This window comes from Lutra lutra, chromosome X, assembly GCF_902655055.1.
Source record: "Lutra lutra chromosome X, mLutLut1.2, whole genome shotgun sequence".
In the NCBI taxonomy this organism is placed as follows: domain Eukaryota; kingdom Metazoa; phylum Chordata; class Mammalia; order Carnivora; family Mustelidae; genus Lutra; species Lutra lutra.
The window spans coordinates 54,124,662-54,150,481 of NC_062296.1; the positions used below are offsets into that span (position 1 = coordinate 54,124,662).

The 25,820-nt window shown below is 43.1% G+C and overlaps 1 protein-coding gene across 6 annotated transcripts in view; it reads left to right on the plus strand.

The window, feature by feature from the left end:
• Positions 1 to 25,593, plus strand: part of SMC1A (structural maintenance of chromosomes 1A) — a 49,460-nt gene extending 23,867 nt beyond the window's left edge. For 2 of the 6 annotated variants that reach the window (XM_047716789.1, XM_047716794.1), the window contains 7 exons: positions 6,632 to 6,788; positions 7,272 to 7,426; positions 7,547 to 7,698; positions 8,826 to 8,895; positions 9,181 to 9,291; positions 23,142 to 23,236; positions 25,377 to 25,593. In XM_047716789.1, the coding sequence (XP_047572745.1) occupies positions 6,632 to 6,788; positions 7,272 to 7,426; positions 7,547 to 7,698; positions 8,826 to 8,895; positions 9,181 to 9,291; positions 23,142 to 23,231 (735 nt within the window). In that variant the 3' untranslated portion in view covers positions 23,232 to 23,236; positions 25,377 to 25,593. Of the gene's footprint in view, positions 1 to 6,631; positions 6,789 to 7,271; positions 7,427 to 7,546; positions 7,699 to 8,825; positions 8,896 to 9,180; positions 9,292 to 9,725; positions 15,708 to 20,992; positions 22,382 to 23,141; positions 23,237 to 25,376 lie in introns of those variants that run through there. The other 4 variants (XR_007124882.1, XM_047716793.1, XM_047716790.1 and 1 more) reach the window with 4 other exon arrangements.
• The last annotated feature ends 227 nt before the right edge of the window (positions 25,594 to 25,820 follow it).

Consider the following 25,820-nt stretch of genomic DNA (forward strand, 5'->3'; position numbering starts at 1 on the left):
AATATTAGAGCTATATATTATAGAATAATTTCTTATTAGTAGTATTATAATTAGTATTCACATTTCCCTGATTGTCATGCACACACACAGTTTGCTTGCTTGAATTGGGACTCAAATAAGATGACAGATATAGATAGATAGATGATTGATACAGAGATTGATATGTCTTTTTAAACATTTGTAAAATTTTAATTAACATATAATGTATTATTGGTTTCAGAGGTACAGGCCTGTGATTCATCAGTCTTATATAATACCGAGTGCTAAATACATCACGTGCCCTCCTTAATGTCCGTCACCTAGTTACCCCATTCCTCCTCCCCTCCAGCCACCCTCAGTTTTTCTTATGATTTTTTTTTCTAAGTATTTTATTTATTTATTTGAGAGAGAGAGAGAGAGAGAGAGTGCAAGCAGAGGGAACAGCAGGCAGAGGGAGAAGCAGGCTCTGCGCTGAGCAGAGAGCCCGATGTGGGGCTCGATCCCAGGACCCTGGGATCATGACCTGACCCAAAGGCAGACACTTAACTAACTGAGCCACCCAGCTGCCCCTGTTTCTTATGAAGAGTCTGTTACAGTTTGTCTCCCTCTCTGTTTTTTTTTTTTTTATTTTTTCCTCTCTTCTAGGAACCTCTGCCTTGTTTCTTAAATTACACATATCAGAGAGATCATATAATTGTCATTCTCTGATTGACTTATTTCGCTTAGCATAATACCATCTAGTTCTGTCCACGTCATTGCAAGTGGCAAGATTACATTTTTGATGGCTGTGTAATATTCCGTGTGAGTGTGCATGCACATGTGCGCACCCCACCTTCTCTTTATCCTTTCATCTATTGATGGATAGACATCTGGGTTCTTTCCATAGTTTTTCTAGCTATTGTGGACATTACTGCTATAAACATTGGAGTGCACGTGCCCCTTCCAATCACTACATTTGTATCTTTGGGGTAAATACCCAGTAGTGCATTTGCTGGGTTGTAGGGTAGCTCTATAGTCAACTTTTTGAGGAACCTCCATACAGCTTTTCAGAGTGGCTGCACCAGCCTGTATTCCACCAACAGTGTAGGAGGGTTCCCTTTTCTCTATATCCTCGTAATATCTATCGTTTTCTAACTTCTTAATTTTAGCCATTCTGACTGGTGTGAGGTAGTTGGTTGATATGTCCCTTAAGTCTCATTTAATGAATGGTAATCCCCCTTGTCTGTGCCATTGCTTTCAGTGGTTTCAGTTACCATGGTCAACCACAGTCTGGAAGCAGATGATCCTCCTTCTGACCTATTGTCAGAAGGTCAGTAGCCTACCTGGTGCTATGTCACAGTGACTACGTCATTCACCTTACTTCCATCTCCTCATGTAGGCATTTTTTTATCATCTCACATTTTCCTAAGAAGGGTGATTACAGTATAGTAAGAGTTTGAGTGCGAGTCCATTCGTGTAACTTTAATTACAGTATATTGTTATAATTGTTCTGTTGCATTATTGCTGTTAATTTTTTACAGTGCCTAATCTGTAAATTAAGCTTTATTGTAGGTATGTACGTATAAGAAAAAACATAGTATATAGGCTTCCAGGCCTATATACTTTGCCATTAAGCTAGTAGCTTATTGGGCATATATGGCCAGCCATGTTCCTAAGTCTTTGGCACTGTTCATGGTTTTAGACATCCACGGGGGGTCTTAGAATGTACCCCGTGGATAAGGGGGACTACTGTATAAGATGCCCCTCCATCAGTTTTTATTTTTCTTTGCAGTATTTTTTGTTTTTAAAGAAATTGGCTCATTTCTCCTGAAGGATTTTCCACATTCTGTACTTTGTTGAGTGTATCCTATGATTTTTTTTAAAGATTATTTATTTATTTAAGAGAGAGTGCGCATGCACTTGAGCAGGAGAAAGACAAGGAGACTCAGCGCTGAGTGCAGAGCCCGATATGGGGCTTGATCCCATGACCCTGAGTCCGTGACCTGAGCTGAAACCAAGAGTCAGACACTCAGCCAACTGAGCTACCCAGGCGCCCCTATATCCTATGATTTGTTTTGATGTTCTCCAAGAACAAAGCACAAAAGTAGTTCTGGTATCCCCTGTAGTTCCTATAAGTGGGTAGTTAGATCAGTGCTGTTAAATAGAGATATAATATGACCCACATGTCCTATTTTTTAAAGTAAAATTTATTTTAATGCTGTATTTTTGCTTAACCCGGTATATCCAGAAATTATTTCAGTGTGAAACACATAAAAATTATTGATGGGCTATTTGACAGTCTCTCTGTACTAAGTCTTGAAAATACAGTATCTGTTTATGCTTCTAGCATATCTCAATTTGGATGCTGTATTTTCCTCAGATATATTTGATCTGTAATTAGCTATCTTACACTTGATCTTAGCCAAGAAGTGGTATGTATTTAGCGATCTTAAACTTTACAATAGAAAAAAAGAACCACATACCCTAGTTTGTTACAGATATAAAGTTCTCTAGAAACTAAGTTGAATATCAGTTTTTAAATCAGTCAACAATCATTAAAATCAGTAGTCACATGTGGGCTTATGGCTACCATATTAGACAGCTCAGATCCAGAGGTTTGATTAGGTTCAAGTTTGGGGGTTTGTTTTGGTCAAGACTACCTCATAAGTGACGTTGTTAACACCCATCAGGAAGTTGGTGATGTCTGGTTATGGTTCTTTTTGTATGATTTGCAGTTGTGGTTATTGCCTCAATTGATTAATTTGTCTGTGGTTGCAAAATGGTGATCTTCTTACTTTATTAACTGGAATACTCTGAAGAGAGATTTCCTCTTATTAGTCATTAGGTTACCCTCGGGTACAGTTTATATAGGAAAGGTGGATATATATGCACTTGATTCTCTTATTTTACTAGTTTATAAAATAATGAGTTGGTTTTCTGACATTGTCAAGATCTGTTCGTTGAGTTGTTTGTTTTTTAAGATTTTATTTATTTATTTGAGAGAGAGTGGGAGAGATCACAAGTAGTCAGAGAGGCAGGCAGAGGGGGAGGGGAAGCAGGCTCCTTGCTGAGCACAGAGCCTGATGCGGGCCTTGATCCCAGGACCCCCCGAGATCATGACCTGAGCCAAAGGCAGAGGCTTAACCCACTGAGCCACCCAGGCGCCCCTGTTCACTGAATTGTTTTTGTGTCATTTTGAACTTAATGGATTTAAATATGTGAGATGTATTGTACTCTGTTGTGGTTGTTATTCTTGTTGATCAAGTTGCATCTTAGGCCGGTGGGAACCATTGGCTTCTGAATCATTTTGACACAACTCTTAGAGGCTTTTATGTCTTCGCTGCTTTCTGGTATGTCCAGGCTCATCCTTAAGGTCTGGCATTAGCCATTTCTCTCTGAGAAGTTCTGATTTCTTGTAGTGGGAAATGCTGTTTAGCAACTACCATCTGAACACCAGAGTGCTCATGACTGCTGGGTTGCTCAGTTCTTCTAGAATGTTTCAGTAGACTGGGCTACAAGGTGCATTTTTTATTTTGGAGGAAAAAGGTGAGTTTATATTGATACTTCAATTGAAATTGTAATTTTCACAGTTTAACATCATTGATTTTATGGTTGAGTCTCCCCAATTATTCTTGCTAAAAATCTTGGTTCCTAGCAACATTAACATAATTAACATATTTTACTTTATCCTATTCTGTATATAATAGTTTGAAAATCACAATGAGGTATTATTAGTAACAACTTATGTATGAATGCTGTTGAAGATTTCCTTGAGGTCCTTTTTGCCGTTAAGCTAGTAGCTTATTGGGCATATATGGCCAGCCATGTTCCTATATTTTAAAGTAATTTGAAAGAATTCTCTGAGTGTTTAACCAGCTTAATATATTGTCATGTTTCTTTGTTTAGTTTTTCATTTTTAAGGGGGTTGCTCATTTTTGCATTTTGACTTCTTTTTCCAAATTTATTTTGAAAATTTTCAAACCTACAGAAAAATTGAAAGTACAGTGCAGTGAACACCCATATACCTTTCACTGTAGATTCACCAATGAACATTTTTCCAGTTTTTTCTCTTTCCATCTCTCTTGATTCCCTCCTTCCACACTACACATTTTTTGTTTTTGCTGAACCATTTGAAGGAAGTTACAGACTTCAACTCTAAATATTTCAGCATGCTAAGAACAAGGGATTCTGCTCCATAACTGCAATTCCATATTACACCTAAGAAAATTAATAATAATTTCATATCTGATATACGGCCCATATTCACATTTCCCCAGTTGTTCCAGAAGTGTTTTTTATAATTGTTTGTTTTAAGCTATGATCCAGTCAAGGTTTATGTATTGCTTTTGGGTGTTCTATCTTTTTAGTTTCTTTTAATGTGGAGCAGTCCATCACATTCTTTCATGACACTGATCTTTCGAAGAGTCTATGTGTTGTCTTGAATGGCTATGTTATGGATATGTTTGTTTCCTTTCATTATTTTTAAAAAAATTTTTTTAAAGATTTTATTTATTTATGACAAGAGTGAGAGATCACAGGTAGGCAGAGGGATAGGCGGGGGGTGGGGGGTGGGGAGCAGGCTCCCTGCTGAGCAGAGAGCCGGATGCGGGGTTCAGTCCCAGGATCCTGAGATCATGACCTGAGCCAAAGGCAGAGGCTTAACCCACTGAGCCACCCAGGCGCCTCTGTTTCCTTTCATTATTGTTTAATTTGTTCCACCTACCCTTGTGTTTCTTATAAATTGGAAATTTGATCTAGTCTGGAGACTTGATGGATTTGGGTTAAGTAATGTTTTGGCCAGAATATTTCATTGGTGATGCTGTGTACTCTATATTGCATCATGCCAGGAGATAGGTAATGTGAGGATGTCCCGCTATTCATGATGTTAAGCTTGATCCTCTGTTAAGGTATCGATTGCCAGATTTCATACCTTTGTAAGTAGTAAGTAATCTTTAGAGGGATTCTCTGGTATCTTGTGAATATCTTGTTCCCAACAGTTTTTTGGCCCTGTGGTTTTCACATTTTGATTTAATTTTTTTGTCATAATTCTGCAAATTTTCATATGGTCTAAAGCTGAAAGTATAATACAAGGTACATAAAGAGAAGTTTTACTTTCCTTCTTGTCCCCTTTGCCTCCCTTCTGCTATGTGTAATCATTTTAGTTTTTGGATTATCCTTTTTTGTTGTTGTATTTTAAAAATACAAATATATTTGTATGTAAATATACTCATATTCCTTCTCTTAGATAAAAAACAGCAGTCTGTTGTGTACCTTGCATATTTGCGTATTTCAATTATAACCTATGCGAGACACTACTTCTTAATAGTATATAGAGCTCTGTAGAAGGGCTTTTCTAAAATATATGTATTTATGTATACATTTGTGTGTATTCATGTCCTTCCTGTGCTTGAAGTCATTCAGTGGTACCTCACCTCCCTTTGGATAAAGTCGAGACCTCTTATAAGACTTAAAAGGCCCTTTATCATCAGGCTTCTGCACGTCTCCAGCCTTGCCTCTTCCCCCAGTGTGCATGTGCACGCGTGCACGTGCACACTCACAGTTGCTATTACTGCCATACTGAATTGCCCTTTTTTTGGCTTTTGAAATTTATTAAAACTGATTACTTTTTTGAATTGCTTTGATTTCCTTGAATGAACCATGAGCATATCCTTGATTTTGCATGTGATGCTCCTGTCTGCATAGGCTATTCTTTTTTTTTTTTTAAAGATTTTATTTATTTATTTGACAGAGAGAGAGATCACAAGTAGACAGAGAGGCAGGCAGAGAGAGGGGAAGGGAAGCAGGCTCCCCGCTGAGCAGAGAGCCCGACGCGGGACTCGATCCCAGGACCCTGAGATCATGACCTGAGCCGAAGGCAGCGGCTCAACCCACTGAGCCACCCAGGCGCCCTGCATAGGCTATTCTTTATCTCTGTCCTCACTTTCATCCCGTAGGCCTGAGCTTAAGCATATTCCTGGAGGCCTTCCCTAGTCCCAGAGTCTGAGTTAGGTGCCCTTCTTATGTGCTGACCCTACACCATCTGTTTATCATTGTTTTGGTATTCACTGTACAGTGTTCTGATTGTTTACATATATGCCTTCCTCTGTTAGTCCATGAGCTCTGTAAGCACAGGAACCATGGCTCACAGGATATGAGGGCCCCAGTGCCTGGCATTTGGAATGCATTCAGTAAATATTTATTGACTTAAAGTGGCAGAAAGGCACAAGCCCAGACATGCATTGCAATATCCATAAGACCTAAAACCAAACTCAAATGGAATTTGCTCAGATGTGGTGTTCTGAGCAAAAAGCGTGAGTTGCCTTGTTCATTGTGGAGCTGTAGGTAGAGTCCAGACCAGCCTGTGTGGGAGCCTCTAGGTCACCCTGGGATGGTGCTGGCTCAAGGCCTGGGCTGAGAGCCAGAAAGGGGTACCACCAGCTGCTCCTCCTGAGAGACAGAGAGGTTGACGGCCTGGGGGAAGGGCTAGAGATGAGAAAGTGGCATCAGCCTGTAATTTCCAGGGATGGTGGGAATGGAGGAGACGTGCTAGGGAAGAAGAACCTGTCTTCAGCATGGAGCAAGTGCTCAGGCCCTGCTTAGTGGAGCATCTCTTGTGGGGGCCTGAGCTCAGGGACCTGGCCCCTCTTGATGTCATTGGGCCTGGGGTTTACAGGATGCCCAGGCTGAGGAGGAGATCAAACAGGAGATGAATACACTGCAGCAGAAGCTGAATGAGCAGCAAAGTGTACTCCAGCGTATTGCTGCCCCCAACATGAAAGCCATGGAGAAGCTGGAAAGTGTCCGAGACAAGTTCCAGGAGACCTCAGATGGTAAGATTTTTTTACCCCTTTTACTTTTACTGTCTAAGGTGAAGACAGAAGGCTGAAGTTACAGCAAGGGCCTGTTACACATCACAGCAGCTCCCATTTTTATCTGCTTTCTGGAAACTCCCAAGAGCCCTAAACCGTAGGGGTTAGTTACCACACCTGTCTTATAGAGCAGAAAACTGATGAAGTTCAGAGAGGGTCATTGGCCTATCCAAGGTCACACAGCTGGTTGCTGGTTGAGCCCAGGGTAGAATTCATGTTTGTGTGGCTCCAGGCCCATGTTTCTTCCTTTGTGCTGTGTGGCCGGCCTGATGGTTACAAGTGGTTGTGGGGCCATTTTCCTGGGGTCCTTCCCAAACATTCCTCTCCCTTTGGGATGTCCCTGCTCTGTGAATTGTCATTTACAGGTCATTCTTGCCAGGGCGTGGTCCTCAGCCTTGGCAGAGCCTGGGCACTGAGGAGTCACCTGTCTTTCCCTTGTGGCAGAGTTTGAGGCAGCCCGAAAGCGAGCCAAGAAAGCCAAGCAGGCATTCGAACAGATCAAGAAGGAGCGCTTTGACCGCTTCAATGCTTGTTTTGAATCTGTGGCCACCAACATCGATGAGATCTACAAGGCCCTATCCCGCAACAGCAGTGCCCAGGTAGGCTGGAGTCCCTTACCCAGCTAGCCCCCACCATCACGTTGCCCTGCCCTTTAGGCCTCCTGTCCCTGTCCTCATCTAGACCAGGCCCAGATTCTGACCCATCTACCTTCTCCCTAGGCATTCCTGGGCCCCGAGAACCCCGAGGAGCCCTACCTGGATGGCATCAACTATAACTGTGTGGCTCCTGGCAAACGCTTCCGGCCTATGGACAACTTGTCAGGGGGGGAGAAAACAGTCGCGGCTCTGGCTTTGCTCTTTGCCATCCACAGGTAAGGCTGCTCTTCCCAGGGCAGTTGACGGAGAGACTGAACTGAGGCCACCAGAGGCTCTGGGGCCTAAGGACATGCAGAGATCTGCAGAGGTGAACATGTTCTGGTGGAATCTGGATTGCGTCCCTGTTTCCCTACCTACTACAGCACATCTGGCCTTGGTTTCCTGGACCTGTCTTTCCCATCCACCCTCATCTACTCAGCATGCCCTCACTGGCCCCCGCATGTATTCAGTCCCACCACCAGGCTTTTGCTTACATGGTTGCTGGCTAATTAGCCCTTTCTATGCAAATCTAGCTTGATCATCACCACGCCTTCACATCTCATTTTCCTCCTCCTGTTCCTCTAGGAAGCCTGCTTTGACCAACTGTGGCATACCCTGACCTCCCCCTCCTGAATGCCAGTAATACTTGAATCTGACCCCCACTACTTAATACTTGATTGTATAGCATCATTCAGTGAGCATTTCTTGAGGGCTGCTCTGTGCCAGACTCTTGGGGGATTAGGGACACAGATGTGTCAGACATGGTCTCTGTCCTTGAGGAGCTCATGGTCTAATGAAAGCCAGATGTGTAAACAGTGAGCTAAGTGTTGTAACCGGGTGAATGTGTATGTTGTGGATGCACAGAGGAGGGACACCAACCCAGCGTGGGGGAGGGTGTGGGTGGCCAAGAAAGGCTTTCGAGGGCAGGTAACACTTGAGCAGGAAATGCAAAGGATGAGTAGAAGTTAGCCGAAGACACCCGGAGGTGTTCTAGGCAGCTGGTGCCTCATGTGCCGAGAGGCAGGAAGCCACAACAGCGTGGTGCAGGTGGGTGGGGTAGACCTCCAGGTAGCTTGGACAGAGTGGTCAGAGCCTAGGACAGCTCTATCTCCCCAGCCGGTCTGGAAGCTCTGGAGAGAACCATGTCTTCTCCTGGTTCTGTAGAATCCTGGAGCACAAGGTTGGTTGCACAAGAGGGTTCAGTTGGTAAACTGGCCTTCTGGGGCTCAGGCAACATTAAGACCTGGGTTTTTTAGTCTTTTAAGAAGTGGAGGGTGATGCTGGCCTGTGAGATGGGCCCTGGGGCTATCCTGCCTCACCCCTGCCCCCATCAGTGTCAGCTCACCTACTGGTTCCCTCCCAGCTACAAGCCAGCCCCCTTCTTCGTCCTGGATGAGATCGATGCTGCCCTGGATAACACCAACATTGGCAAGGTGGGTGCAAGGAAAGTGGGGCCCGGGAGGGAGGCCCCTAGGTTGGCGCTGGGTTTCAGGGAGCAACTCCTGAGTGTGCTCTAGCCGTTCCTGCTGCCTGCTCTCTGTGCCCGGGAGGCTGGGCCCAGGGCCATCCATCCACGCCGTGCTATTCAGTGGCCTCTCAGGCTCTCTTCCCCCTACCCTCCACCCCTTACCCCACCCTCTGCCTCTGGTTCTGACTGGAAAACACAAGGGAGTGTTAGGGTTTCAGCCCTGCTAAGTGCCTGGCGGCCCCTCCCACAGGTGGCAAATTACATCAAGGAGCAGTCGACTTGCAACTTCCAGGCCATCGTCATCTCTCTCAAGGAGGAGTTCTACACCAAGGCTGAGAGCCTCATTGGAGTCTACCCCGAGGTAGGGCGGGCCTGGCTCAGGAGCCAGCCCCACTCCCTGCCTGACTCCCCAGGGCAGGAAGGGAAGGCTGCAGTGGAGGGCCATGGGGGCGGGGGAGCATAGGGACTCAGGACCTGAACAGCCATCTGGGCTTGTTGGAGCCCTGCCCTAGAGGCTTAGCCGGCCCAGCTGGGCAGGGCTATTGCGTCTGGGGACAGGTGGAAAGGCCAGGCAGAAGAGCCAGACAGCAAAGAAAAGGAGGAGAATGCAGAGGTAGGCAGGGAGAAAAGGCACATGGGACCGAGCACATCCTCACACCCAGAGAGAACCATTGCCTGGGCTTTGGGCAGGTATGTAGGGAGGAGGGTTTGAGGCCCCCGGTCCTGGGGCGCCAGACCCCCCCCCTTAATTCTCTCCTTACAATTTCATTTTTCTTTTTCTCCCTCCTCCTTCAGCAAGGGGACTGTGTGATCAGCAAAGTCCTGACCTTCGACCTCACCAAGTACCCAGATGCCAACCCCAACCCCAATGAGCAGTAGCAGTAGTTCTGCCCTCCTGCCCTGTCTGGATCCCTAAGCTGCCCCTTTCCCAATCTCTGGATATTTGGCTCCCAATCTTCCCCTACCTCCCGTCCCTGTTTGGTATAGTCATGGGATTTAGGCATTGCTGTCAAGCACGAAGAGGAACAGAGGTGATATTAGGTCTGGAGCAAAAATTCCTGAGCTTCAGGGAGCATCCTGGCCTTTGGAAGGAGGTGCTGAGCTGAACTGAGCTGAACAGGGCCATCTGTCCATCCCCTATCTTCCCCTCTCCCAGACCTCCCCCCTCCTCCCTCCTCCCATCACCCATAATCATGGGTTGGGCCCCTTGCATCTTGCTTGTGTGTGGGTATGTATGTGTGTATATATGTGTCCGCATGTGTGCATATGGGCGTGCTTGCAAAATAATAAAAGATATTGGAGATCCATTTTAGAAGGAGCCTAGGCTGAATTTGATTCCAAGAGAGCTTAGTATGACAGCACCCCAGAGCTGGGCAAAGGTATTCAGGACCTCATAGGAATCAGTCACATGAAATTGCTCTCATTCACTCATTTGTGTTTTTGTTCATTTGTGTATTCATCAGACATATATTGAACACCTTCTGTTTGTCAGGCTCTAATTCTAGAAATACGAGCTAAATCAGATATGGTCTCTACCCTCCTACCAAGGAGATGCAGTGGGTTCATGGTTTCTCGTGGTCAGCTGAATCATATTTATAGGTACTTTGAGTTTGAGAAGAGGATGATCACCTCCAGGCTTCCTGGAGAAGGTCACATTTGAGCTGAACCTTGACAAATTGGTAGGATTTGGTTGGGCACTAGGAGTGGAACCTGGGCTCTGGGGACAGACATTTGTGGGTTCTAGTCCTTTTTTTTAAATCACTAGTTTGATGTTGGGCAAGTCATTTGACCTTTCTGTGCCTCAGTTTCCTCATCTGTAAAATGGGGCTAACAATATTACCTACCTCATAGGATTTAATGATGTCAAGCTCCTCACTGGGGGCCTTATCCCTGCTTGGAGCCCACTAGGTGCCAACCCCTCAGAATATAAGCCTTCTCATACCTGGACCCCTGAGGGCTCTGATCCCAGTTGTTGGGGACGGAAAGAACCTCCAGATCTGGGAGATGCTAAATGCCTTGGTTACTGAGAAAGTTCCAGGGCACTGATGGGGTTTACCCGGTAAGTGAAGGGCTTAAGAAAGCCTATAGCTTCAATCATGTATGGTAACCAGGTGCCTGGGCCCCAACCCGGGTCATGAGGAAGTCGGGGAGAGGTAGCCTGGGCCACATCCCGGCCGAATGTGTGTGAAGTTCCTTCTGGGAACTAACCTGTGTCAGCTGCAGGGACCGTGCAGAGGCAGCAGAGCCTGCTGCCATGAGGTCAGCCTATGCTCGTTCTCATACACTGTCAGACCATCACCTTGTCCTGATTGTATACCGCATTCTTGTTTCTTCAAAGTTAAATTTGTTCTGATTACTCAAGTGACTCATGAATCCATTCTCTAAGACGTCAGATTTATAAGAGCTAGCCTTGTTTGACTACCATTGCCCGTCCCCTTCTAAACTGCTGTTATGTTTGTTGTACATCCATCTAGACAGTTTTAAGACTTTGACATATATGAGCTCATTGAAAATATTGTGTATTTAATACAAATGGTATATTGAGTCGTTCTGCAATTTGCTCTTCTTGTTTAACAGTTTTTGAGATCTATGCATGTTTTTGCTAAATGTAGATTCAATTCATCCTTTGTAATTGCCGTATGGAGTACCATCATATGACTCTATCACATCGTACCCATTTCTTTTGTGATAGCTAGTTAAGACTGTTTTCTCTTTTTGCTATTACAAAATACAACACAGGAACATTTGTGTGTGTGTGTGTGTGTGTGTGTGTGTGTGTGTGTGTGTGTGTATGAGTTTATCTAGGGTTGCTTCCTAGAAGTTGAATTGCAGAGTCATAGACTATTTATATTTTTGTTTTAAATAGAGGCTTCCAAATTGCCCTCCTGTACTATTTACTCAATCTTTTTCTTGAGATTGTCTTAGGTGTAACATTGTTATCTACTTCAGTTTCATCCTAAGTAGTGATATCCATGAAACCATGGGTTTGATATGCTAATTATGTATTTTTCTAATACATATTGAAAGGCATAACTCAAATTTGTCTTTGTTCAACCAAAGAAGTTACATACCACCAGTGGTACATATGCTGTAGTTTGGGAAATGCTGGCATATCTGAAAGCACAATTTGGGAGTCGCCCTGGTTCAAATCCTAGCTGTAGAAACTTGAGCTCATTACTTCACCTCCCTGGATCTCAGTTTCCTCACATAGAAAAGGACTTAATCTGTGCCCTATTTTGCAGCAACGTAGGGAAGATGAAGTGTGCTGGAAGGAGTTTGGCTGATACCTAGATCATCCCAGGCCTTTCAGGGTAGCAATTGCTATTTGCCCCACTTTACAGATGAGGAAACTGAGGCCCAGGAAGTTTAAGTGACCCAGCTACCAGGTAACAGTAAGAATTTGAACCCAGGCCCCCCCCAATTCAGTCTTGTGCTTTCTCCACTACAAGGGTGGTTTTCAACCTTGGCTGTGCACCAGAATCACTTGTGAAGATTTTTCTTTTTTCTTTTTTAAAAATCAAAGCAATATATACACCAGTTAGGAAGTAAAATAGTACAGAAGGGCTTACAATGCAAAGCAGCTGTTCCCTGCTGCACCCCCACATCCAAAGGATGTGGAGCTCCTTGCTCTGGTCCCACCCCTGGAAATCTAATTCAGTAGGTGTGGATAATAATCTGGATACCTAATTCTTACCTCACACAGTGGAAAGGATTAGATGAGATGCCTTGGACTAAAGCCCTGGCCCACAGGGACATAAGTGCTGCAGAGCACTTAGGTCCTAAGGATCAGAGAGGTGAAAGGCTTTGTCCTAGAATCCAGTGGGTCATTGGTAGAATCTAGACTTCAACCAGGAGGGATCTCTGCTTGCCCAGTGCTTTCCCACTGTGCCACCTGCTTTCTATCATCACAAAGGAGCATGTGCTCAGTGAAAGCTGCTCAGGTGAGAGCTTATGGCACAGTGTTTCCAGGAGTAAGCTGGATCCAAATAGAATCCCTAGGACTTGTTGGAGGATGCTAGGTTGACTCCCTTATACCCTGGACCCAGTAGCCTTGGTCTAGGGAGTTGAAGAGTGCTCCATGACCGTGTTTACCTTTAACTGGGCACTTCACTCTGGGAATCACTGTGTTGCCCACCAGGGACATAAACATGAGTCAAATCTTTACCCCGCCTTTGAGGAGCTCACTAGTTAGGGGAGGCGATTCCTAGAACAGCCGTTAACCATGCAGTCTGATAGCCCTCTGATAGGAGTGTGGAAAACGAAGGGCCTGTAGCTTATACAGAGGTTCAGGGAAGGCATCCTCTAGTCTAGGAGGTGACACCTGACCTGAGTCTTGAAAGCCTGGTAGGAATTACCTAGTTGAAGTAAAAGGAATTTTCAGGGAGTGGGGACAGTATGCACAAAAACCTGAAGACAAGAAACAGCAAAAACAGTTCAGAAGTACTGAAACAAGGTTTAACAGAGTTCAGATTTCTCTCATGAGACAGTGTGGTTCCCAAACTGGCTATGCACCAGAACCACGTGGAGCATTCTGGGCCCCATCCTCAAAAAGTTTGATTTCTGTAACTGGGGTGAGGCCTCAGGATCTTGAGTGCTTAGAAAAATGAGCACATGACTGTAGGGTATAGCCAGCTTTGGGAACTATAGCCAGAAGGCAGTGTGGAAGCCATGGAATGGCTTTAAGCAGGGGAGATGCTGGGTCGGATGCGAATTTAATAAACCTCTTTCTGGTCAGCCACTGGAAATGGATTAGGTTAAATGTGCATACTATATGCTCCCACGCCTGTAGTTTCCCCGTTGGCTCAATTTCTCACTGTGTGTTTGCTTGTTTTGTCTCTGAGTAAACAGAAAGCACCACAGGGATGGGTCTGGGGTTATCTTGCTACTGGCGTATCCCCAGCAAAAAGCACAGTGCCTGACCCAAAACAGGCACCCAATAAATAGTTTTTGAGTGAATGAATATGTGAATGAATGCATTTGTGTTGGAGAATGGAGACAGGGAGATCAGCTAGGAAGCTATTGAAAAGCCCAGGAGGCCTACTCAAGGGCAAGGGCAGTGGGAATGGATTGGAGGCAATAAAAGTGTGAGCCAGACTTGATGACTGAGGATCACTGGATGTGGAGGGTGACTGAGAGGATAGAATGAGTGCCCATCAGTAGCCCAGATTCCTACCCTATTCCAGTCATTCTCTTTCCTCATCCATCTAAGTCAGAATCTCCTTCCAGCCTCAGCCACTGGAATTTTCCCCTCAAGTTAGTTAAAAGTTTCTGTGTGTTGTGTGGTCCCCTCCCTCCCCTTCTCCCCCAAGCCATTGATTCATTCATCCAGTTCAATAAATCTTGGCTAAGCACCTCCTGTATGCAGTGAGGCTCTTCCAAGCCAGGACTCTGACTCCCTCTTTCCTACCTCAAGAGATGTTTTTGAGGGCTTCCCCAGGTAAGACTCCCATTCCTTAGACAGTAACCTAAAGTGAGATGCCCAGATGTCAGACCTGTAAGGAAACTTACAGACTTTGTCCAACCCCCTCCTGAGGCCCTGGGAGGGGAAGGAACTTGCTCAAGGTCCCATTACTAGAAAGTTTCAGAGCCAGAAGTGGAACCTAAGTTCCCTTTCCACATCACCACTAGAGCCTTGATCTCTCCCTTCACAGATAGGACAGGCAGAGGTGGCCAGGGAGAAGGTGGGACTTAGGTTGGCCTTGAAGGTTGGAGTACTGGACAGGCCAAACAAGAAGCTTGCCAATTACACTGCCCCCTTCTGGAAACCGTCAGCTAACCTGCCGTGCCCACAGTCCCTTCTAAGGGGTTTCTTAAGCATGAGTTGCATGCTCTGTACCATGTGACCTCACAGTCCTGGCCACAAATGGTTTGGGATAGTATCTGACTCAAGGACAGCCAATCTCTAGGCCATAGCCTATTAGGTGGATGGGTGTAAGAACTCCACCTCATAGGGATGGCCTGTATCAAATGGCCTCCAGGGAGGCTAAATGTGAGGCATTCAGAAGTGAACTATTAATTAGCATTTAGCAAGACAGATGGATGAGGGGTGCCAGAAGCTGAACAGCAAAAGCAAGGAGAAAGCTGCAGGGACCATGAAACATTTATATCATGAGAACATGGGGCCACAAGGTAGCAGAAGCCATGAAGCAGCAAGACAACATTGGGCCAAAAGGACACAGAAGCCATGAAGCAATAGGAGCCACAATGTAGCAGGAGCCATGAGGAACAGAAACCATGAGACAAAACCCTGAATGTGAGATCCATGAAGCAGCAGAAGGCTTGAATGACAAGATCCAGGAGGCAGCAGAAGCAATGAGACTCTCAGAGCCACAAGGTAGCAAGGCAACAGGAATCGAAGAGGCTGCAGGAATGACCAGGCAAACAGAAGCTACAACACAAGAGAAGCCCTGGATGAACTAGAACCGAAGCCCTGGAAGCCAGGAAGCTGGAGCCAGGAGGCCAAGAAGCAATGAGGCCCCCGAAGGCCAAGCACTAGCAAGGAGGGTAGCAGGAAAAAAAAAGAAAGAAAGGTAGTCTAAGTAGCAGTAGGAGGAGTATAAATACAGCCAGAAAGAAGTTGAGTCACCATTTTGGGAAGCACTAGAGAAGGGAGCAACAGATGCCTGCAGCTGAGGGGGTGACAAGATAAGCCAGGCTCTAGAGCTGCTTTGGATCGTGAACCATTTTCGAGTTTCTGTTCCTCCATGAGGCTGCCTGTGTAGCTGTTTTTGTCTTCCTTATTTCCCTATGAATGCTTCAATAAATCTCCATCACTAACCTGAGTGTGTCTGTTCTTGTAATCTAAAAGAAGTTAACACTGGTGTGCACTGTAGATGGGTGGAAAGCAGGGCAGAAGGTCTTCCACGTGGGTTTGAAACCAGACACAGGTGGGAAGTCATTCTTTCTTTCACATCCTCACTGGCACAGGCACTTCTCATTCATTTATGTACTGGCTTCTTTTTCTCATTCGTTCAGCCACTCGTTCATCTGTTTACCTATTAGTGGAGAACTCATTCATTTTCACGTATTCTGCACTCAGGCATTGATGTAAGTACTCATTTGTTGGCTCCTTTGTTCTTTCTCAGATCCACTTTGTCATCACTTTTGGACCCATTTGGTCAGCAAGCACACATTGAGTTCCTGCATTATGTCAGGCCTTGTGCTAGGTTCTGGGGATGAGATATACTCTCCAGAGTCTAGGAATTCACAGTTTAATTGGGGGCGCAGGTGAGTGTACCAAAGGCGAGAGATTATAGAGGAGAAGTCTAGATGAGGCAGGGTGAGAATATAGGACCATTCCTCTGTGGGATGGGGTAGAATGGAGGGAGTACTCAGGCAAGCCTTATAGAGAAGAGGGTGCTTGAACTGAATCTTGAAGGAAGAGTTGGTATTTACCATGTAGAAAGGGTAGCTATAGAATATTCCAAGCAGAAGAGCTGCCTAAGTAAAGTTCTCTGAAGAGTGTGGAAGTGCATGGATTTTGGGGGGAATGGATATTGGAAAAAGTGGTAAAAACCAGGCAGTTGAGCTTAGCTTTGATCCTGTGGGCTATGGGAAGCTGTAGAGGGGTTTGACGGAGTCAGATTGGTATTTTAGGAAGATCACTCTGGTAGCCAGTGTGAAAGATGGTTGCAAGCATGAGATACTGACCCAAGTAATATACTTGGGAGAGAGAACATCTAAGTGTCATAATTAGGGGCACAAATGAAGACTTGGGAGTCCCTGAGGAGCGAGGAAAAAGTTCTACCAGGGGACCAAGGAAGACTTTGGAGGTAGAATTTGAGCTGAGCCTTGAAAAATAAATAGAGAGGATCCCAACTGGTAGACATGAGGAGTAAGCGCTCTCCAGGCCTGGGAGATGAAAACAAGCCAGGAGGTGGGTGTAAATGGGATGACTGCAGGCTAACAAAGCTTGCAGTTTGACTGCAGAAGAGCTGCACAGAAGGGAGAGGCAGGAAGGGAGACTGCCAGTTTGCTAAAGTTTTTTTTTCTATTCTGCTGCCATTAGGTCTGCAGGAACAAGGGAATTTGGAGGAAGTAGTGGGCAGGAGTGTCCTTTTTCTGTGTTTTTAAAAATTAAATACGTGTTCATTTTAAAATAGAGGTAATGCAGGCATGTTATTTAGAAGACATCAATAAACTTAAATCAGTTACAAAAAGATATGAAAAGTGAGTTCCACAGCCCCACTCCCACTCTACCACTTTTCGTTATTAGCAACCACTTTTAGTTATTTCTTCTGATTGTGACCTCCATTTCTAAGTATTGTGTTATGTGAGCATTTGTCTTTTATCAGTTTCAGACATTAATCCATTGGTGTCCTGCTATGACAAATGATTTAGATTACACTAAGTTCAATTCTTGTCTTACCCGCTTCTCATATAATTTAGTTTCTGTACTACTTTTCTGAATTTAACACCTTTATTTCATTTTCCATGACTTAGAGACAATAATTCTTAACAACCAGAACTTTGTTAGATGAGAATGTCTTTTCTTTTTTACACCTTCCACTGTCAACCTCCCTAACTTCTGTCATCTGGTCTTTTATATTGTCAAAATTGATAACGTTGAATTCTGTAATCATGATTAAGATTTTTGGTATGCATGTTGTCTGTAGCTTGATAGTTTGATTTGGAAAGTTGAAAAGTGGTAAGTGATTATATTAATATAACTGTAAATATTCACTGAAGAAGCCATTTAATGTACTTTTTATAATTTTTCCTTGTAGTTTTTCATTTTTCCCTCAAGTTTCTAATTCTCTTTTTATCTTTCACTGTTTTTACTTTATCATATATTCTAATTTTTTTCTTCTCAAAAATCTCTATTACATTAAATATTCCATCAAGCCTACTTTTTCCCCCACTCCAGGACATCTTCCTGGAGTCCTCTTATACTCTTCCTCAAATCTGAACTAGTTGCTCTCTAGGCCTGATGCATGGGCTGTCATTTTGGAACCTTCCTTCTCTGCTTTGCTTGTTCATATCCACTATTTGTTAGTTTTCAGGGTTTGTTTTTCTCATTATTTTGATGGAGCACATCCTCAAGTAACTTTCTCAGAAAAGTTTGTAGGAGTTAGACTTCCTGTCTTTGCATGTCTGAAAAGATCTTTATTCCATCCTTATATTCGGCTATAAAGCTTGAGGTTCAACATCATTTTCCCACAGAACTTTGAAGGCATTGCTCAACTTTCTTCTAGCATCAAATTTTGATGATAAACAGTCTGATAACAGTCTGAGTCTCATGGCTTTATAGGTAACTTTCCCTGCACCTTTTTTTTTTTTTTTCTCCTTCCAGGATCTCAATGACACAAATGTTAGATCTTTTGTTATAGTTTCATGGGTCCCTAAGGTTCTGTTGACTATTTTTTTCCAGTCTTTTTGTTTTTCAGTTTGGGTGATTTCTGTCGTTCTCCAAGTTCACAGTCTCCAAGTTCACTGATTCTTTACTCTGTTTTCTCCATTTTGATGTTAGCCCAATCCTTTGAGGTTTTTGTTTTGGTTATTGTAGTTTGCACTTTAAAATTTCCATTTGATTCTTCTTTTTATCTTTTTTCTTTACTGATAGTTTCTATTTTTTAATTTGCTTTAAGCATGTTCCTAATTGTACATTGAGGCATTTTTATGATGCCTCCCTTGTCAGATAATTTTTAACACCTCATATCAGTGTTGGAGTCTATTGAGTATCTTCTCATTTCAGGTTGAGATTTTCTTGGTTCTTGGTATGATGAGTAATTTTCTGTTGAAACCTGGGCATTTTGTTTCAGCTTGCCTCCTCAGACACTGTTCCAGCAGTGAAAGAGGGGACACTGCCTCATTACTGCCAGGCGGGCATGGAAGTCTAGCTTCTGTTGACAACCGAGAAGGAGGGTTTCCTCGTTCTTGGGTGGGGAAATGGGAGTTGCAGCTCCCTACTCAAACTTCTCTGATAACCACCCCAGTAGGAAGGGAGAGGGGTGATTTTTTACAGCCAGTGAGGGTAGAAGTCTAAGCTCCACACTTGGCATTTGCTGGTGGGACCACAGTGTTTTCTGTTGTGTTCTGCTGGAGTGGAGTTATCTCATTGCCACTTTCTCTAGCACTGGGTCTGGGGTGTGTTGAGTCAAAAAGCAAACCAAGGGAATTCACCACCATGTCACTTCTCTGCTGCCAGGGTCTCTAGCATGTTTGTCTTCTCTTCACTTCTCAGAACCTTCTTAGGTTTATATACAATTCCCCAGGATTTTAGCTGTAGTTGGGGAGAGAAACAGGGAAAAGTACTTCTCTGCCCACCTACCCACCCCCACTTTAGTTATTTTTTAAAAATTATATTCTTGGTGTTCTGAGATTTTATAATTATGTGTTTAGGTTTGGGGATTTGTCATTTGTAGTGTTGGGTCACTGGTTAGGTCCCTTCATTTTGAAGTTCTTTAACTCTGGGGAATTCTCTTTTTTATTGAATACATTCCTCCCTTCCAGTTTCTTTGTTCTCTCTGGGAACTCCTTTTGAATTGATCTTTTGTAGTTATCTGTTCTCTCCCTCAATCTCGTTTTCCCTCTCTCCCTCCCTTCCCTCTCTTCCTTTTGGGAATAGATTGAACTTTTATCTTTCAACTATTCTATCACATTTCTTTTTGACAATCTCATTTTAAAATTTCCAAATATCCATTCATGTTCCTTTTCCTTTCTTACAGCATCCAGTTCTTGTTTAGTGGATGCAGTAGTATCTTGACTCTCTGGGTACAATAGAGATATTTTTATATATTTTTTTCTTTTTTAAAAAAATGTGTTTCCTTTGTGGTTCATTTTACCCTGTTTGCTTATTTTGGTCTCTCTTAATTTGTGGCCGTTTCTCAAATGCCTGGTAATCCATGGTTGTATACTCATACTTAGGAATTTAGCAACAAATACCTGATTGAAGCTCTGTGTATGGGGGACAGTGCTAGGTGACTGGTGGCTTCCCTTTAGGATGATTGGAGGAGAACTGACTGCTATGCTGCAGAGTCCCCAAATGCCAGAATGCAAAGATCTTTTCTCTGAGGTTCAGTTTTGTTAGTTAAGAACCCTCTGGGTTTTGTCTAATGGGTAGACACCTGGCTGCTGTGAATTGTACACAAGGGGTGGGTTAATGATTTGATATACACCCTTCCAATTAATCTCCCTGTTTTCAGCCAATATCTCACTCCCACTTTATATCATACCTGGCATTGTTAAGACCCAAGACATTCCAGGCTTCTGCAGAGAAAGATCAACTCCTTCCTCGGTGGCATCATCTCCATGCATACTCCAGGCTATGGCTTCCTCCACCATGCTCCATCAGTTACCATTCCTCCATTACTTTCTATCTTCCAGAAATGTGTTGAAATCTCTCTTTTGCTGATGGACCTGCTTTCATTCTCTTCATCATTGTGTTTTTATACCTTTTTTTTTTAAATTCCTTTACTATCATTTTAACAAGGTCTCAGGTGGGAGTGGAGATAAACACATGGTAAGTCTGCCATCTTGACCTGGGAATCTGCTGGTCGATAACGGTTTGTTTTTAATTTTTCTGGTAATTATCTTAATATCTCTAAATAATATGCAGATTTTTCTATTTGTCAACTTATTTATCACTTTCAGACATTATTTGTTGACTTCCTGCTATTTAAATCACCCAACTACCCTCCTCCCATGCACCCAGTATAGCTCTATTATTAATTATGTAGCCTCTATTCCTTACCTTGGTACCTTTAAATAATGGACTTATACTCCTTTCAGCCTCTCAACTTCTGTCATTTATACTTTCATGTTAATAAGATTAATAGTATTTACATTCTGGTCTATAACCATAATTAAGTCATCCATACTTAGATGACAGATCACTCTAAAAGTTTAAAGTCAATAAAGTGTTGATGTTATTATAATTATGTAAATGTTGTTTCCTGCCGCTCCAATTAGTGTACTAGGATTACATTTCTTTTCTTATGCATTTTTTTCTGGTAGTTTCTAATTGCCTTTCTTTTTTCCTTGCATTGTCTGACTTTATCTCCTTAAGTTGTTCCAAATTCTCAAGGAAAGTATAAAATCATTTGAATCCCCTTTTTTCCCAGATACCTTCCTCCTGGAGCCCTCCGTCTTCCTGCTCCAATTTGGACTGATTGCTCTGTAGGCCTGCAGCACAACTGTCATCCTGGGACGTCCCTTCATTACTCTTCTGGGCTGGACCCAATCTTTCCTGGACCCCATATCTTCCTCTTTCTTAGTTTACTCCTTTGTAGTGGACTTTGTGGTTATTTTCCAACATCCATTCCTCTCCTCCCACACTGTGTGACAACTATACAATTTGAGTGGGGTCGACCCCACTGCCAGCTCTAGGTATAGTCCTTTATTGGTATAAACCAATCTGAGTATCACGCCCCCTTGCCACAGTGATGATTGGTTCAGGGATGATCCAGTCACACTGAAATTTAGGACTTTTGTTCAGTTTTTGAGGGAAGAGGTGGCCTATCTTCCCTTGGATATGAACAAAGAAGCATGTAGCAAAGAAGCATGCAGAAGGCCTGCCTGAGGATGGAGCTGACAAATGAAGAAGGCAAAAGAATCACGGAGAAATGGAACCATATTCCTGATCATACCATGCCTGAAGTCTGCCCTGCCTACAAACTTCTCAGTTAAGTGAGCTAATAAATTACATTTGTTACTTAAGCCGGCTTGAGTTGAGTTTTATATTGTTTGCACCTGAAAGCGTTCTTACACTTTTTGCTGTCTCCTTTTGGAGAGGAAATGAGTGTGTTTTTGGTTATATGAGGCACTAAGTTAGGTGGAAGCATTTTTGTAGAGTAACTTTGGGAAGAAGGGTGTATGTGGATGTTCGGCAAACAAAAGAGTGAACTCTAGTGGCTGCCTGGCATCTAAATCCTCATCCTATTTTGGAGAGCCCCACTCCCATGAGTCTTGGTGAGAGGCAGGGCTCCACTTCCTATTGTGGAAACTGAAGGAGGTCAGAAACTTCCTTTCTCTGCCCACCGGGCACAAGGGTTGAATATACTCTGTTCATGGCCTTGAATCTAGAGTCAGCAGTACAAGGGAGACAGGAATATACGAAATTAACATATGGGTGATAGATTAGGAGGATATATTTGCAATGTGCAAAAGTGGCAAAAGATTAATAACTAGAAAAGAAGATAGTAAACCTAATAGGAAAATGGGCAAATGATACGAAGAGTAACTAACAGAAGGAGAATCTTGAATTTACACAAGGGGAAAATTGAATATATGAAGACATTTTCAACTCTGCTAATAATTAGAAAAATGAAAATTAAAATAACAAATCACTACAAGAATACCAACATGCAGAAAGTCAGGTATTATCAATTACTGGTGAAGATGTGAAGAAAAGGAAAATCGTGGGTGGGAGCGTGAACTGATAAAGGTATTCCAGAGATTAATTTGGCAGTACTTCCTGAGGTTCAGTCTGTGTAGATCCTACAACATTGCAACCACACTCCTGAATATATATTTCAGAGAAATATATTCCTGGGGAATTTTCACACAGTTCCTTAAGGCAATATATTTGAGGTTTGTTCTAGCGTCGTTTGTGTTTAGTGAGGAATTGGAAGCAATCTAGGTGTCCATCACCAAGGGACCAGATAAATGAACTGTGGTATATTTATAGGATGGAAAATATAAATAAAAAGAAAGGAGCTAAATTTACTGTAGCCACACAGATAGGTCTCCAAAGCCCAGTGTTGAGTGAAAAGGTAAAAACAGCATGAGATTGACAGCATAACACCATTTAGGTAATTGTCAAACAACATTGTCTATTTTAATGGGTGTGCACATATCTAAATATGTGGAAGATGGATTGGAAGTGTATATATGTGAAATACACTCAAGTCGCTCACTCTGGTGGGCAGTAGAATGGGAGCAGAGATGGGAACTGAAAGCAGAAAATAATAATTCAATGAAATAAAGCAAAAGAGGGGCCTTGAATGGACTGAGGAAAATAATGTGCCATGGATTGAAGAGCATGAGTAAGACAATGCTGAAGTTGACCACAAATAAATGGGACGAGACAGGATAGCTAGAGTTCATCTGTAGTGGTGTGTGGTGGTAGGATGACCTCCGGGGATTGTAGCAGTGGGGGTAGCAGCATTCTAACCTGGCTGTTCGCACAGTGTGCCTTAGCTATGGCTTCCATGTCTCCATGCTTCTGTGAACTACATGATAACCTTGTAATAAGTCCCTTTTCTGCTTAAGTTAACTAGAGTCAGTTTCTGTTACTGGCCTCCAAGCATCCTGACAGATGTCATGCATTTCGTTGGAGAACATCTTCAAGTAACTTCCTAAGAAAGGTAAAATTTGGGGTCTTTGCATGTCTGAAAATGTAGCATTATTTTATCTTCATATGTGGGTGACAGTTTAGAATTCTATGTTCAAAATATTTTGTCTTCTGCATTTTGGAGGTACTGCATTTAGCATGTAGTGCTGCTGATTAGAAGTTGTGTGCTAATATTCTCATTCCTTTCTTGGTGACTTGTTTTCCTCACCTCTGGAAGCTTACTGTTTTTTCCCATCATGTGTTTTGAAATATCATAGTGATGAACACAGGAGTGTGTTTTTCCCCCATCTGTTTTGCTGGGCACCTGGTCGTTGGGCTTTTCCAATTTGAAGACTCACGTTCCTCTCCTCTGAGAAATCACACTGTTTGCTTTCTTTCTTAATTTTCTTTCCTTTATTTTCTCTGTTCTGTCATTCTGGGCCTCTTAGTAGTTGAGTGTTGAATCTCCTGAATGATGGTCTTTGTCTTTTTATTTTCTCTCATAGTTTCCATGTCTTTGTTTTTGTTTTTTTGTTTTTTTATTCTGCAACCTGGGACATTTTCTTGAAGTTATCTTCTATTGTACTTTTTTTCTTTTGGAAGTCATTTTAAATTTCTAAGCTCTCTTTCTTATTCTCCAAAGGTGCCTTTTTCATAGCATCCTTTTCTTTAATGGATGCAGTATCTTCTGTGTATGTGTGCTTAATAGAGCTTAACTGGAGTCTTGGAGATTACATGATCATTACCAAGCCAGGAAGGAAAATTGTAAATGGATATCAAATATTAACCTCTCCAAGAGAATGGCACCCATGCCCCTCTGAATGGGGCTGCCTACTGGCTCTCTCTCTTCTTAGCCCCCAGCACTGATACCATGTGTGGGCAAGATGATCATCCAACAACTGTATGGTTTTGGCCATGGGCTCAGATCTCCAGCTCTCACCTTGTCACCAGAAAAAGGAAGTCATTGTTCTGTTCCCTACTCCCAGGCCTACATGAGGCAATCACAATAGTCAGCAGCACATCTCAAGAGTGGATTGTTTTTAACATTAAAGAATATGTATGGCGGAAGAGACAATCCTGTCTAGTTCCTTTTTTACAGTCTTTCCTTCAACAGGAGCCAAAAGCACTCCAAGCCGGCATCTCTCTTGATGTGGTCCCTACTGAGTTATCTTCTGTGAGCAAAGGCCTGGGCAAAAATATGCACACACACCTCTCAGGAACAAATAATTTTCAGGGACAGTCCAGTCCAAACCCATGTTTGGGATAAAAAACGAACTCAGTGGAAGCATAATGCTGTTAAAGGACACCCAAACCATGTCACTGCTCAGAACATTTAACGTTTGAATCAGAGTGGATAACATGCTGAATGCTTACTCTGTACCTGGCACTTGAATTACCTTCATTTCATGAAGAAGGAAAGTGAGGTTTCCAGGTGTCGCTCACCCGGGATCACAGAACTAATAAATGGCAGACCGGAAATTGCACCAGAACTGTCTAACCACAGTCACCCCATGTAAGCGCTACATGGTGCTGTACTGGTTTCCACCAGTCATGTTACAGTTAATGGTGATAGCACAATTCTTTCTAAGATCAGGGTATGGATACCTGAGATACCTTAGTCTAAGTAACAAACTCATTCTGGTAAGTTTGCTTCCAGGGCGAATTGATGTCCTTTCTTCTGGAGACAGAAAACTGCTACGAGCTTTTGTTTTTTTCTTCTTTCTTTCTTTCTTTCTTTCTTTCTTTTAATATGTTTCTTTCAGAGAAACCCTAACACTTTATTTCTAAATTTTATTTTTTCATCAAAGTAATGCTTGCATATGTTTAAAAAAATACAGTAGTGCTGAAGAGCTTACCAGAAAACCCAGCAATACCCTGTCCCCTCCCACTGCAAGCCCCTGCTTCCTAGAGGCAACTACATAAAATGATCTTACCAATCTTTGACTGTTTCTTCTGGCATTTACCACTCCCAGCCCCCTTCCCCTTTGTCATCTCCTTGTCAGGGTGAAGAGCCAGATACTTTCTTAAGCTTCCTTGCAGCTAGAGATGGTTATGTGTCCCAGTTATGGCCATGAGAGGTTTGCTGGGAAGGGGGGGGGGCACTTGTGAAAAGGCTTTTGCTTTCTGAGACACACAGAGCTGACACTGTCCCTTTCCTCCTCTCTCTTGATTAGAGTCGTGCTGCCTAGAGCTGTGACAGCAATCTTGTGACAGTGAGGGGATGAATATGAGGGTGAAGATGCAACATATGAAGGAGGAAAAAGTTAGAACCTGGTTCCCTGATGGCATCATTGAGCAGCTGAACCCATGCCACACTGATGTTAACAATAAATTAACTTACTGAAAAATAAATAAATGAATGAATAAATAAAGCCATATGTGTTCAAGGCACTGTCATTTTGGTTTTGTGTTGCTTATAGCTGGAAGGATTTTTACTGAAGGACCACCATGTTTCTATATAATATATCTATACTATTTCTTTTTTTTATTGAAGTATAGTTGACATGCAATATTATATGACTACTGTTTCTTAACTTAGCAATCTGAGACATTATCTCAACATCTCCTTATAGTAGAAGAGGATTTTATATCCCTCCACGCACATACCCCTGTATCCC